This window comes from Hermetia illucens, chromosome 6 (assembly GCF_905115235.1).
Source record: "Hermetia illucens chromosome 6, iHerIll2.2.curated.20191125, whole genome shotgun sequence".
Taxonomy (NCBI): domain Eukaryota; kingdom Metazoa; phylum Arthropoda; class Insecta; order Diptera; family Stratiomyidae; genus Hermetia; species Hermetia illucens.
The window spans coordinates 5629733-5641967 of NC_051854.1; the positions used below are offsets into that span (position 1 = coordinate 5629733).

The 12235-nt window shown below is 40.6% G+C and overlaps 1 protein-coding gene across 3 annotated transcripts in view; it reads left to right on the forward strand.

Annotated features, from left to right (window-relative positions):
• Positions 1-12235, forward strand: part of LOC119658999 — a 45783-nt gene that overhangs the window by 4940 nt on the left and 28608 nt on the right. For all 3 annotated transcript variants that reach the window (XM_038066883.1, XM_038066885.1, XM_038066884.1), the window contains exons 2-3: positions 5213-5259; positions 11317-11453. In XM_038066883.1, the coding sequence (XP_037922811.1) occupies positions 5213-5259; positions 11317-11453 (184 nt within the window). The remainder of the gene's footprint in view (positions 1-5212; positions 5260-11316; positions 11454-12235) is intronic.

Sequence of the window (12235 nt, forward strand, 5' to 3'; positions counted from 1 at the left end):
GCTTGTTCCGCTTGCCTCATTTATCCCTGGCTTCAAAAAGCAAGGTAAGGGTACATTATGAAGTGTATGGTATATATTTATGACTCTCTGGATTAGCCTGCTATTGCTAATCCAATTCAGCCCCTCCGCCAGAAAAAGGTAGTGTCGTAATAGAAGTCTTCCATTATTAAAATCAGAGTCAATTTGCTGCTGAATTGATCGCGCCCAAGTGACTGCTACTAGATTAACTTAAATGTGACTTAGAGGAAAGGTATCATCACAATAAACATCCTTTCTCTTAAAAATTCGTGCCAGCACATCGAAGCATGAAATCCACTCTCAATAGGGGACCTCACCACAAGATTGTGCGGAAGTAGCTGTCAGAGGTGTCCCTTCAGGCCATCGCGTGAACTTATCGATAATTGGTTCCGAGGCTCTGAAGAACTGTGTCGTCCTTTTGTGCATCCGCAATTGCCTGAAAATCAATGGTGGCGGGAATCTTGACCTCCACCATCTGTGATAAAGCCCCAGCAACTACGTTATCTTTCTAGGCACGTGTCGACTATCGAAAGTGAACTGGCTGATAGAATTCAGGTGACGGAGTGGACGAGGGGACGATTTGCCGCGCTTCTTTTTTGCACAGCAGAAGTGAATGGCTTATGGTCCGTATGGCAGTGCATCTTGCCAAGGCAATGCCAAAAGTGTAGCTTCAACCAGCTGTTGATTGGTCGCAAAAATAGGCGGCCTTGGGTAAGAATCGACGGGAGAAGTTTAACATGCCCAAGAACCTTCTGAGATCCTCAACTATTTTCGGGTGTGTGGGAAGCATGAATTCACTTGCACTTTGACTAGGTCTGGTTGGATGCCTTAAGGCTTAATCAGTTGACCGTAGATAAATCTCTGAAAGGTTTGCGCTACATTGCACAGTCCAAAAGTTATCCTAGTGAATTGGAAGAATCCAAAAGATGTGCATATTGCCGTTTTCGAAATGCCTTCGAGCTTCTACATTTTTGGTGGTTGCAGACAATTCCGGAGAACACAGGCCATCCTGGCTGGTGTGGATTCGAGCTCTATGGACACGTTGGACCGCGTTAGTCTCTGTAGTGAAATTTTCTCTCCAGGGTGGATCTACGGTTTCGGATGGGAGGATGAGAATGAGATTTTGCGTTGTTCTAGCTTATCATTTGCATTGCGGGGTTCTCCGACTATATTTTTGACATAGGAAGAAAAGGCGAAATGACTAAGACATAATTGAGGACGGTTCAAGGCAGTATAAGTCAGACACTAAATATGAAGCTGCATCAGTAATTACTGAAGCATTTGATTAGATCAAGCCTCATAACTGTGGTTTGGGGAGTTCTCAGAAGAGTTTGCTGTCATTGGGCCTTGAAAATTTGCAAATCCTTCCAGAATTTCGAAGTCAGAGGCAACATTTCTGTCTCAACATAATAAATAGCCTGCGGATATCTGAAGAAGATCCACTGCCGACGACTTTCCTATACTAAAACTAATGATACGTTTTCTAATATTTTTTCCATTTTATTTATATTTTCAAGAAATCGGTCCCGTATCAGCGCCGACAAAAGAGATGACTCCGTTGGATTTCTTTAAAAAAAATTTTCTTAGCAAAAATCAAAATAAACACGAGTCGCGCTTTTTAGCCCGAAGGCGAAACTCTTGTCGAACGCACCATCACCTTGCCAAAAACCACCAAAGTCTTTGTTTCTTTAGGCTTGCATGAATAGCGGGCGTCGTTTCCAGTATTTTTCCTTTATTTATTTTTTTTTTGGCGAAAATTTTTATGTTGTTTTATATTTTTGACTTATTCTTTCGTCTTTTCAGTGAGAACCAACGAAAAAATTAAAAAAAAACATCTTCAGCGAAAATTCTTGGAATCATTAAGAAAACCACCGCGATGATCGCGAATGATGATGATTTCAGAGGCTACAAAACGATCGGCATATCTTTTGATTATGCTGTAGTATGCAACCAGCAACCATCAGAGTTTCCAAGCTCCTCCAAACTCTTGGGATGTTTCGCGTAGACATGAGGCGTGCAGCATAGGCATGAGCTCTTAAAGCAATTATCGAAATGATCTTGTGAAATCCTATAATAAGAACGAGAAAATATTATACGATCGTGTACAATTTTCCACGAGAATTTACAGTTCTAGATCATTTCATTGCAGGCATTCAATCTATTTATGATGGTGGCAGGCAAAAGTCTTCTCTAAGTCTTGTAACTAACATTTACTTAGTGGAGGAGCTCGGTTAATGGACTTGAGATTCATCAATTGAGATACAATGTCATGAGATGGCGATCACGTACTGATCGTGCTCTTAGCGGATTAGGATGGGTTTTCTCGTTTTTACGGAAGAGACCTCTTAGGAAATGAAGTAACAGTCCGTAACGATGTTGCAGAGATAATTGAATTTTCATCTAATCCTATCAGGGCAGCATAGCAGCAAATTAATATTGAGACATTTGAAGCGATGGTCACAGCCTCCTAATCTTTCCAATTTCTTACATTGCATATCGGACTTGGTAGACTTGATAGTCGCGTTCCTGGCAAGTATCGCGATTATCAAATCGCATCTTTAAGATCTTCATGTTCAGCGTCATCGTCAGATTTAAGACTCTAATCCGCTACTCCTGTAGGCCGAGAATGTTTCGTTTATTAGAAACTGAATCTATCAACTTGACTCCATGCATATTACGTAAGATTGACGGAGAACTTTTGATGTTCATATGTAGATTTCTCATATAGTCGAGGTATTTCTTCGGTTCAGTGAGTTCTGCACGATCGCGGGGCCGAGAAATCACTTAAAAGTCAAAAGACATTACGAAGAATCTTTCTTTTTATCATGCACAAATCTAGAATATTTCATCTACTTAACTGGTAGCTTGATTGCTTCCAGAGCTTCAGGCTCTTGCAAACAGGCTGGACTCCTCCTGCTGCCGGAGGTTTCCTTTCTAGTCAAATTTCCAACGAGATATGCAAAAAAGTAGGCGAGATGGGCAATGGTCTCTTAAGCCACGGAACTGAATTGCCTCAAGTCAGTTTTTGGTCTTGCATTGGATTCTAGTGGCAGCGCCATTGCTATCTATTTTCTCTGTTCACGTGCTTGCTGAATAATTTTTTTGTCTGTTCTCGACTTTAATTAATTCAATTGGATCATAAGAAGCTGCCTGGTGCTGGGGCGCGATGAGTGGAGGAGACATAGATCCACTTGAACTAGGAACGGTATCTTTAAAATTAGATAAATTTTTTCGCTGGTATTCAAATTTGTAGGAGATATGCGGTAAAACAATAATTACCCCTTGAGGCTTAGTGGTCCAAAGTTGGGAGTTTTTCAAAAGGAGTTCAACACGAGCGTGAAGGTTGAGACTGTTTCATGCATCATGATTAGATATTTTTCTCAACTATTGCCTTTTTTTGCTTCTGTTTCTTTTTGAGCCGGAAACCTGATGGTGGCGGCTACTGTTTCTGGCAATGTTTTATGATGCTTCACGGTTGAATGACTGACTTATTTTGAACTTTTGACACATTTGCTGGGTGGGAGATGGACTTTATTACCTTTTTACCAAGTTGTTTGTGAGTGAAATGTGGGCACTTGACCGTAAAAGAAAAGAACGCTGATTGTGCCAATGAACTGTGAAAAGCACTTGAGAAGGAAACACTTGAAAGTACTCAAGAGGCAATTTCGATGGATTTTAACACATTTAAGAGTCAGAAGATGTATGTTCAGTTTCGAATGCAATCACTGGAAACTGATTTTGAAGTCATGTAACCAATATGCTTATTAGGTTTTCATTCGAGAGTAACCAATTTTAAGTGGGTTTTGTTGGAATGGACGAGAAGTGAGTGTTCATTTTGGTGCGTTTTCAGATTTTTACCACCTCATTGTAAGCAGGGTGCACTTAAGGTTAAATTCTTACCCTTCAAAAGTCCTTCGATGGGGCCAAATTCGATGATTTGAGTGCTGATCCCTGTTCCGGTATTCTTATTACTATCCCGCTCTTTCCTTGTATAACCGAAGGAACACATCATCCAACAACTACTTCCCTCTTCTTATCGAACGGGTACCTTCCAACCGAAATCCTCCAAGATTCTGTAGACAAAAGGATTTGCCAAAAAAAACTTCGTACAACGTTGGAAGATATTTCTCAAAATTGGAAGACCCATGGCCGAACCTCAATCAAGCGAATGTCGTTGATAAAGCATCTCGCGGTGTGAAAACGAATGGAGAATATGAAGCTGTACATGTTGGAACGACGAAGCAGTTTCTGAAGAATAGGGTCTCTGGCCGTAAATCTGGCTAAAGGAATAGAAACGGTAAAAGAAAGCGCTAACTCTTTAATGAGTTGAAGACACTGGAAGCCCTCCATATCTCCCTAACAAGTAACACGGAAATTCAGGGAAGCAAATGTAGAGGGTGTGAAAAGTATATACTGTGACATTCGACATCGTGCCCTCATAGACATCCACATGTTATCAGTCTACTAAGTTCACCCTTGTTAGAAAAACGTTATTCCATTCAATAACGAGCTCGGCTCGTCTGGTTTGGCTGCAATGGCCAAGGTAGTTGAGGTGTCAGTTTCATATTCAGTGTCGCATTCCGGTCATGGATGTTTGTGAATGAAAATGGACCTAATCAAGGCGTGATAGAACTACGGTTCTCTCCTTTGAAAAAAAAAAACATCTAGCATATCAACTTCGTCTCTTAACCAGAAGACCGTGGTCCTGTCTTTGGTGGTTTCCCAACTGTCAGAACCGTGGAGTGCCATAGGGCAAACTATGCTGCTATTTTAGATGTAAGGTATTGTTGATATATGGATTGGAAATTACGAAATTTGTAAAGTACTTCTTCATCCAGGTTGCGCTGAAACGGCAAATAATGTCATTGCCTCGTTTCTTGAAATGTTGGCGCAACTTGCTTCAAGTACTTAGTTCTGGTCAGGTCGCTGTCACTGATAGTGATCGTGTCCAGCTTATTGAGGTTGACCATTGGTCGACAAACCTGAGGTCTGTTGCGTGAATGATAGGGAGTCTTTCTCACGGACTCTGCCAGGTTTAACCTTCGTTGAATCCTGTTTAGTAAGCTTTACGATACAACCTAGAACTCTTTGATATTTGTTTATACTTTTGATATCCATGTCTTAGACGGGTAGTCTTGCTTCCTTTGTACTTCTGTTCTTGACTAATAACCTTTCTTTTTCTATTTATTTTCAGACATTTTGCGGCACACCCGGTATTTACCGCAGATTTTGCTTGAACAGGTGAGAATACGTCGACTGCTATTCAGGAGTTTTAATAAATGTCAAAGTTCAAAATCTTAGGGCTCGTGGAATCTCGGCTTTATCAACGAGTTTCTCAGTGACATTTCGGGCCGGGACTTGCTCTGGAATAAAATTTGTGGTCCACTTCTTTTTAAATTAAATTGAACTGTAATATATTTGCAGTTTTATATGAAATTCAAGATGCTTGAATAGTTTATCATGCTTCGACGCACTTATCCCAACGAGATACAAGAGCATCAATTTATGCAGGTTTGTAGAAGGGCGAATTTCTAGTATAAAGAAGTTCCTTCTCCTGTATTTTGGAGCCTCACCGATATCTAGTTATTGTGCGCTAATCTGCGACAATTGTGAGGCAGTGCCCACTTTTCATCACATATCACTACTATCCTGTGCAGAAAGGGATCCTTTTTGTTACGGGGGAGCAGAGGACTCCAAATTTTCATGCGACCTGTCATGTTCTGCTCTTTAAGTTCATGCAGAATCCACTTATTATCAAGTTTCTTCATCTTTTCCAAGCTGTTGCAAGGTCGGGAAACTATCGAATAGTGCACGCCCAATTTGTGTGCAATGTGTCTTCCACAGATGCATGCGTTTCAGATTCCACCACCAAGCGCAGCTCCTCGTTGTTGATCGATATTCTTGGAAGTCCTCTTGGCTCATGTCGCCCAAACGAAATTTTTCGAACCAACCCTTTATGATTCGTTTACCGTATCAGTTCCAAATGCCCTGCAAATTTTTCCGGTTGCCTCTGTTGCGTTGCGACCGAATTTAAACTCAAAGGAAAAGTAGGTGTTTTACCGGGTATGATTGTTGAGCCTGCACATATTGTGGTCTCTAAATTGATCCACTAGATTCATAACAAATTCATTTCTGGAAATACGCCCTCAGCGCCTTGTCTATATTTTCAACATCCAAGTTCGCTTGATTCAATTTTTCTTTGCTGTTGATTGTCTTAACAATGCCTACCGCTTTCCGTGCGTAGGTAAACACAGGATTCGATAGTAGTGATCAACGCGAAATCACGGCGGTTCCTGTACACGTTACCCAGGCCTGGGCAATAGTATCGGGCATGATCCTGGAAATTTTGGTAGAAATTATTATTATCAAAGTTGTAGGGTCAGAGTGGTCTCTTTGGATGGAAATTACTGTATTATTCTGTTAAGGGAAAGTCGCACCGCGTCCTTAAACTATTGTAATCTAAGACATAAAATATGATAGTGATCAGGTGAATATGCGGACGTACTCGATGCATATACGGTGGGAATTTTATACAAATGGAAATATCTTGTGTCCTCCAACCATTGTTACACGAAAACTCCACAAAATTGTTTATATATGAATCGTTGAGCTTCCGGTTTCCGAATTGCTCAAAGGTCTCTCGGAATTGATCCTTTATGTCCTAGTTAGGAAGGGGAGGTTCAAAAATGCCTGACATTTGATATATACAGGGCAGTACAGAGGAAATTGGGGCTCGGGGTGAAAATTATGCGGATGTATACGCGGGCGGAATATCATTCGTGTTTTTTCAGTGACCCTAGAAAACTTTCGAGTCCGGAGGAATCGTCTTCTTTCCACTCCCTCTCGTCAGGTCTGGATATATACGCTCAGACCCGCAAGAAGACACTCCCAAAAATAAATATCGCAGCTGGCTGGATCTTACTTTCACTACCACGGTTAAATTTTTTTTTTGCACTGATGATGAGCCAGGCTCGTAAGTGTGTTTATTCTGTTTATCAGCCGTCGAATTTGTATAAAAACAATTGACGGTTTCATCTGGAACAGAAGTAACTAGCCGGACGCTGCTTTGGAGATTTGTTATACTTGTCTATTTTCTCGAGCTCCGATATTTCCTTTGGATAGTCAAGTTCTGTTAGTTTTACGAGAATATCCGCTGTGTCGATCTAACTCCTTGGTATTCTTTGGAAACGGGTTGATTTGGAGATCATAATCAGAGTCCCGCTGCGACTGCACAACAACATCCCTTTTTCTGAGGCATATACCTTCAGAGTGCTATCCCGGTTCTCATGGTACCAGATAAACTCTAGTCAGGCTTCGCAGTCTGAGCCACTTTAGGTGAGTCCCGTTCAGACTCGGGCCTGATTGCCCTATCTGGGTTTTGTAGTAATCGCCCACTGCATCACGACGAACAAGTCAATGTGGATATAGAGTTTCCCAGTGCCATCACTTCGAGGGTTCGTCTTAGCCCTGATTCAACCGGCAAGGTTACTGCCCAGTTTGCCTCTGAGCACCAGCGACTATATCAGCCCTAACTCAGAGAGAATTAGGGTGAGGAAATCATCGTTTTGTATAAGAGAAAGTATTGGAACTTCGAAAAATTATCCACAATTGATCCCGGCTTGACCCACGAAAGTGAGACCATGTTATGCAGTCTTCATTAATAGTCTCAGCGATCCGGGAGTTTTTCTCATTTTGTGCAACCTCTAATGTAATTTTAAACTTGGATAGTCCAATAGGAGATAAGAACCTCGATTTATTTCAACGGTCTAGTATGCATTACTTTTGATGTTGAAAGAGAGCTTGGTACCAAAAAAGGCTGCTTGCTTTAGGCAGATAGTTCTATTGACTTTACGTTGCTTCCTGAAGAGCCAGTCCCAACGGCAACTAGGATCATAAAATTTTTAATAAAGCTAGCTGTCAACGTTAACCATGACATCATCTCATTGCACTACAGATACAAAATTGGTTGCAAAAAAAATAGATTCAAATATCCAACCAGTTTCACCATTGAATATTTACTTATCTAAGAAAACTATCACGTTGTGTAGGTTGAACTTTTGTGACACATGCATAAAGCCAATTTGAGCTAAAACAAAGACATGAATAGGAACAAAAGATTTATAGCAGTTTCAGATGGATTCATTGCAACGAACCAAACATAGAAAGATACTTAGTAAAAGCACGAACTTATCTGATTGATGGATATGCATACGGTAATGGAAATCTGACGGAAGAGGTTCAGTTTATCCATGTAGGCTTTAATTTTCCAACAAATATGTTCACTTCAATTCGGTTCCTTCTGATCTGAACGACCAACTTTGAGGCGCATCATAACTATTCCAAGAAGCACGTCATGATTTTCTTGGGATCAACAATCTCCAGATTCTAGAAAAGATATTAATGTCTGTCCCCAATAAGTCACGGTGAAATTGCTTACCAATACGACGGTACCTAACATATGAGCAGTCGTACCTTGAAAGAATCTCATTTTTTCCAATTTACGAATCCCGTTAAATCGTGTATGCCACACAAAAGCCATTCAGAGAAATAATCATCGAAAAATTAATAAGAGACCAAGTCACAAAAAAATGCCTGTATTGAATGTAATCTCCAATTGTTTATCTTCCGTCGATTCGTCTTTTCGTCGTCTTATCTGAGCGCACAATATACAGAACTCTGTAGTACTTTAGCGGGACTTTTGGGTCTTGACTCTTCCCCCAGAGTTGGAAGACGGGGGGGAATATTCTTGAAGATATCTACTGGAAGCGTGCAGGGATTTCGGCGACTTTGGTTACACACGCGATGACAACGTCTTTCAACATTCTTAAAAGATATTGGGTCGCGCACGTTTGCACCCACGAAAAATGCTGTAATCAAATTGTTCGTTTCTCTTATTTGCTTATTTTTCAATTATTCTATCTCCTTTTTGACCACAAAATTTAATATTTTTGTTGGTTGTCGGATTTGGTCGCTGATTTCGACATAGCTCGATGCGTGCTTTATGTGGTTATACCGCGGTATTAGCGGAGATTACCCCTTTCTTCAGACGGGATCGGAGAAAAGTGTAGAAGTCCAAAGTTTCAAATTCAATTCGTATTCAATTCCTTGGGTAGTGAGGTCTGGTTTTATGTCATTTTTTAATGGCCCACTTTTGTATATTGTGCGGTTTATACAAATGAGTGGCACAATCTTTTTCTTCCGATTATTTCCTTTTTTTTTTTATTATATCTGGAGAGCTATTTCCATTTGGGTACACGTTTTTCGGCCTTTTCAACGTATGAAAGTATAGTTATGGTAAATTAATGTCAATTGAAAAATATGAACGTGGCTTTCTTCTCAGAGTATTGGTTTTGGTGTTACCATTCTTTCGGAGTCAGATTCAGTAGAGTTATTCAGATGCTCCTGTTGTAACTCTTGATCGGAAGTGGTCGCGGTTAGAAAGACAAGTGGGTCATCCGGCAGAGACAGCGTAAGTGTCAACGAACCCATTGGACCCAAATTTCAACACCACTAGAAGTGACAAGACATGGAAGTAACTGGACCTAAATTCCATCCCCAGGGAAAGTACCAGACATGGAGCCGACTGGGCCCTTCTGGAAATCGCTGGATATGGTGTTGGTTACTGGATCCAACTCTTCTGAAAGCCTCTAGATATGGAGATAACTAGGACCCAAGTTTTTGAACCATGTAGGAAGCTACTAGGTGTGGAAACCAATGGACCCAAACTTGAACCCTTCGGAAAGCCCCTAGATATGAAAGTATCTGGGACCAAACTTTCGTTCGGAAGTCAAGTCTAGCCGCAATGCCCTCCCTCAATGGCAACTCATAACCAAATCTTAGATTCAACACAAGCAACTATTTTGCAAAAAAAAGTTATGCCTTGACAAGATCTCGTTCGATTGTTGCCAACATGTTCCCCTGCTAATTGTACAGTTGTGTGACTCACAACTAGCTGGGGAGACTTTAGTCTCAAAATCTCTATACATACAATCAGTGCACATTAAACACATGAGGGTCTGCCAGTCTGTGGCCTATGTATTTTCGCTTCTAAACAAAACTTGAACCTCTGTGCGCGACTTATTAGCGAACAAGGCGCATGATTTATGTTACCCAAGTTTCCCACGCACCACATACTCTCTATAATATTGGCCCGAACGCAATCGTGGAGGGAATCTACTTTTATCATTAAAACATTTCAGACTTCTTCTCGAGTTATTGGGAACGATGGGGAAAAGGAGGATCTGAGGAGCATGGAGGGAGGTTTGCTTGTGCCTGGTTGGCGTTTTTTTTTTCTTTTGCTGGTTTTCAAGATCAACCGACCGAACCCCATGCATTCATCCATCCATGGGTTTGGGTTTCCTCCAATTTCGTTACCATGAATTAAAAAGCTTTTTATCGTTTGCAAATTGCTTCGTTTTCTGAGCTATTTGTTTTTATATTTGAGCCGTGCGTGGTGGTGTTTTTTTTCGTCGTCGTCTCATTTGTTCGCTAATATGATCTTAAGTTAATAAGTTGACGACGACTTGGATCACTTCATGGAAAATATACTGACCATGGTTTATTGTGTATATCAACAAAGTGACTTTTTGAGGCGAATTTCTTGTTAGGGGGAAAATTTAAAAGAGAGAAGTAACCTTATGATTGTGACTAAGATTATGGCATTTCCGCTGAATTTGTTATTTCATAGGAAGGTGATTTCCTTGGGACGCTTCCAGACATTAATCTTTGTGAGGTTCAGTATCGAAAAATGCTTTATAAAAACTAATCGATTGCAAATCATTCGAAAGTGGAATGACCGGGATATTTGAATGTCGGTCCCAGGATTTCGTGGTCCGGATGCAAGTCTTGGTTTGGAAATACAGGGTCTGTCCGAAAAGTTCTCGGAATGATTTTTGAAAATTGTTCAGAGCTTTTCAAAGTATTGTTCCTCCGACTCGATGACCCTTTGCAAACGCTTCACCCAATTCTAATTTTCGGTCAAAGGACAAAATGGGCATAGTCTTCATTCGCCATTTGTACATCTTTGTTTTTTACGGGCGAGGAGACTCCTTATTGTGCCACTCTCGTCCCATGTTATCATTTCCTCCCCAATTATAGAAACAATTGTCAAAATTTGACACACTTCCTGCACCGATTCTTCGGTTTGTGATGTCGACGGGTGTCCCAACGTTTACTTTTCAATCGAAAAAAAAGTTCCACTTCAATCTTCTATCAATATTTTTTACTTCATCTATGTTCCCAATTTGACATTAAATTTTAAGACACAATGCCTAATATTCTTTCATTTTTTTTTTTTAGATGTTATTCAGCATCACTTATAAAATGGTTCCTACTGTGGGGCGCTCCAAATTACCATCTTATTTCGAACCAGAGCTGTTTTATGGCGACAATGGAAGCTACTAATTTGACCTGCGAATTCAGGCATTCATATTTTGGTAAGCACTTGCTACTGTCGAACTTTTCAAATAAATGCAAATCTTTGGTCCGAAATGACTATCGACCAAACTAAGCCTTATAAATAAACAGATGCCAAAAACGGAACCGAAAGTCATACAATAGCTTTTTTTATTGAAAAAGCTCCAAGAAAATCTTGAAAATCATTTTTCAGGTTCATCAGTGCTACTCCCAAGTTTTTGATGTGCCAAAAGAAAATCTCTGAATAAGAGGCTGTCGATGAGTGACATCCAAATAGTTGCTTTATCTGACGTTGATCTGAATGCACTACAAACCCTTAGAGCGCTGTCGATAGTAAACCTTAACTGTAAAGGGCTTCGTTCAAACTGGTACTTCGTTTAGGTGACTCACCGCTGAATATGCTTCGATTTCCCAGAGATTCTCGGCCTGACCAAGGCTACTCATATTCTTGATAACGATCGAGTCGAAAATAGTTCGACTTTTTGAGAATCTCGGCCTAAGCAAGGCTACCCATACTCTCGATAACAATCGGGACCAAATAGTTTGATTTTCAAATAGGGTTTTATTTTCGTTTGAAATGTTTCTTCGTCCCAATTTTTACTTCTCACTTCTCTTTACAAATCCGATTTGAGTTGCAGATATTGTGCTCTTCCGTCTCCCCGACCCTGCTCCTTTGGGCCTTTCGCTGTTCATGATGGGAGATCTCGCAATTGCGCGCAAGCATAGAGCCCTAATGATCAAGAGGAGCATATGAAGGTAGACCCTGCTAAGTATAAACAGTGGAGATTGTTTTCGAATATTC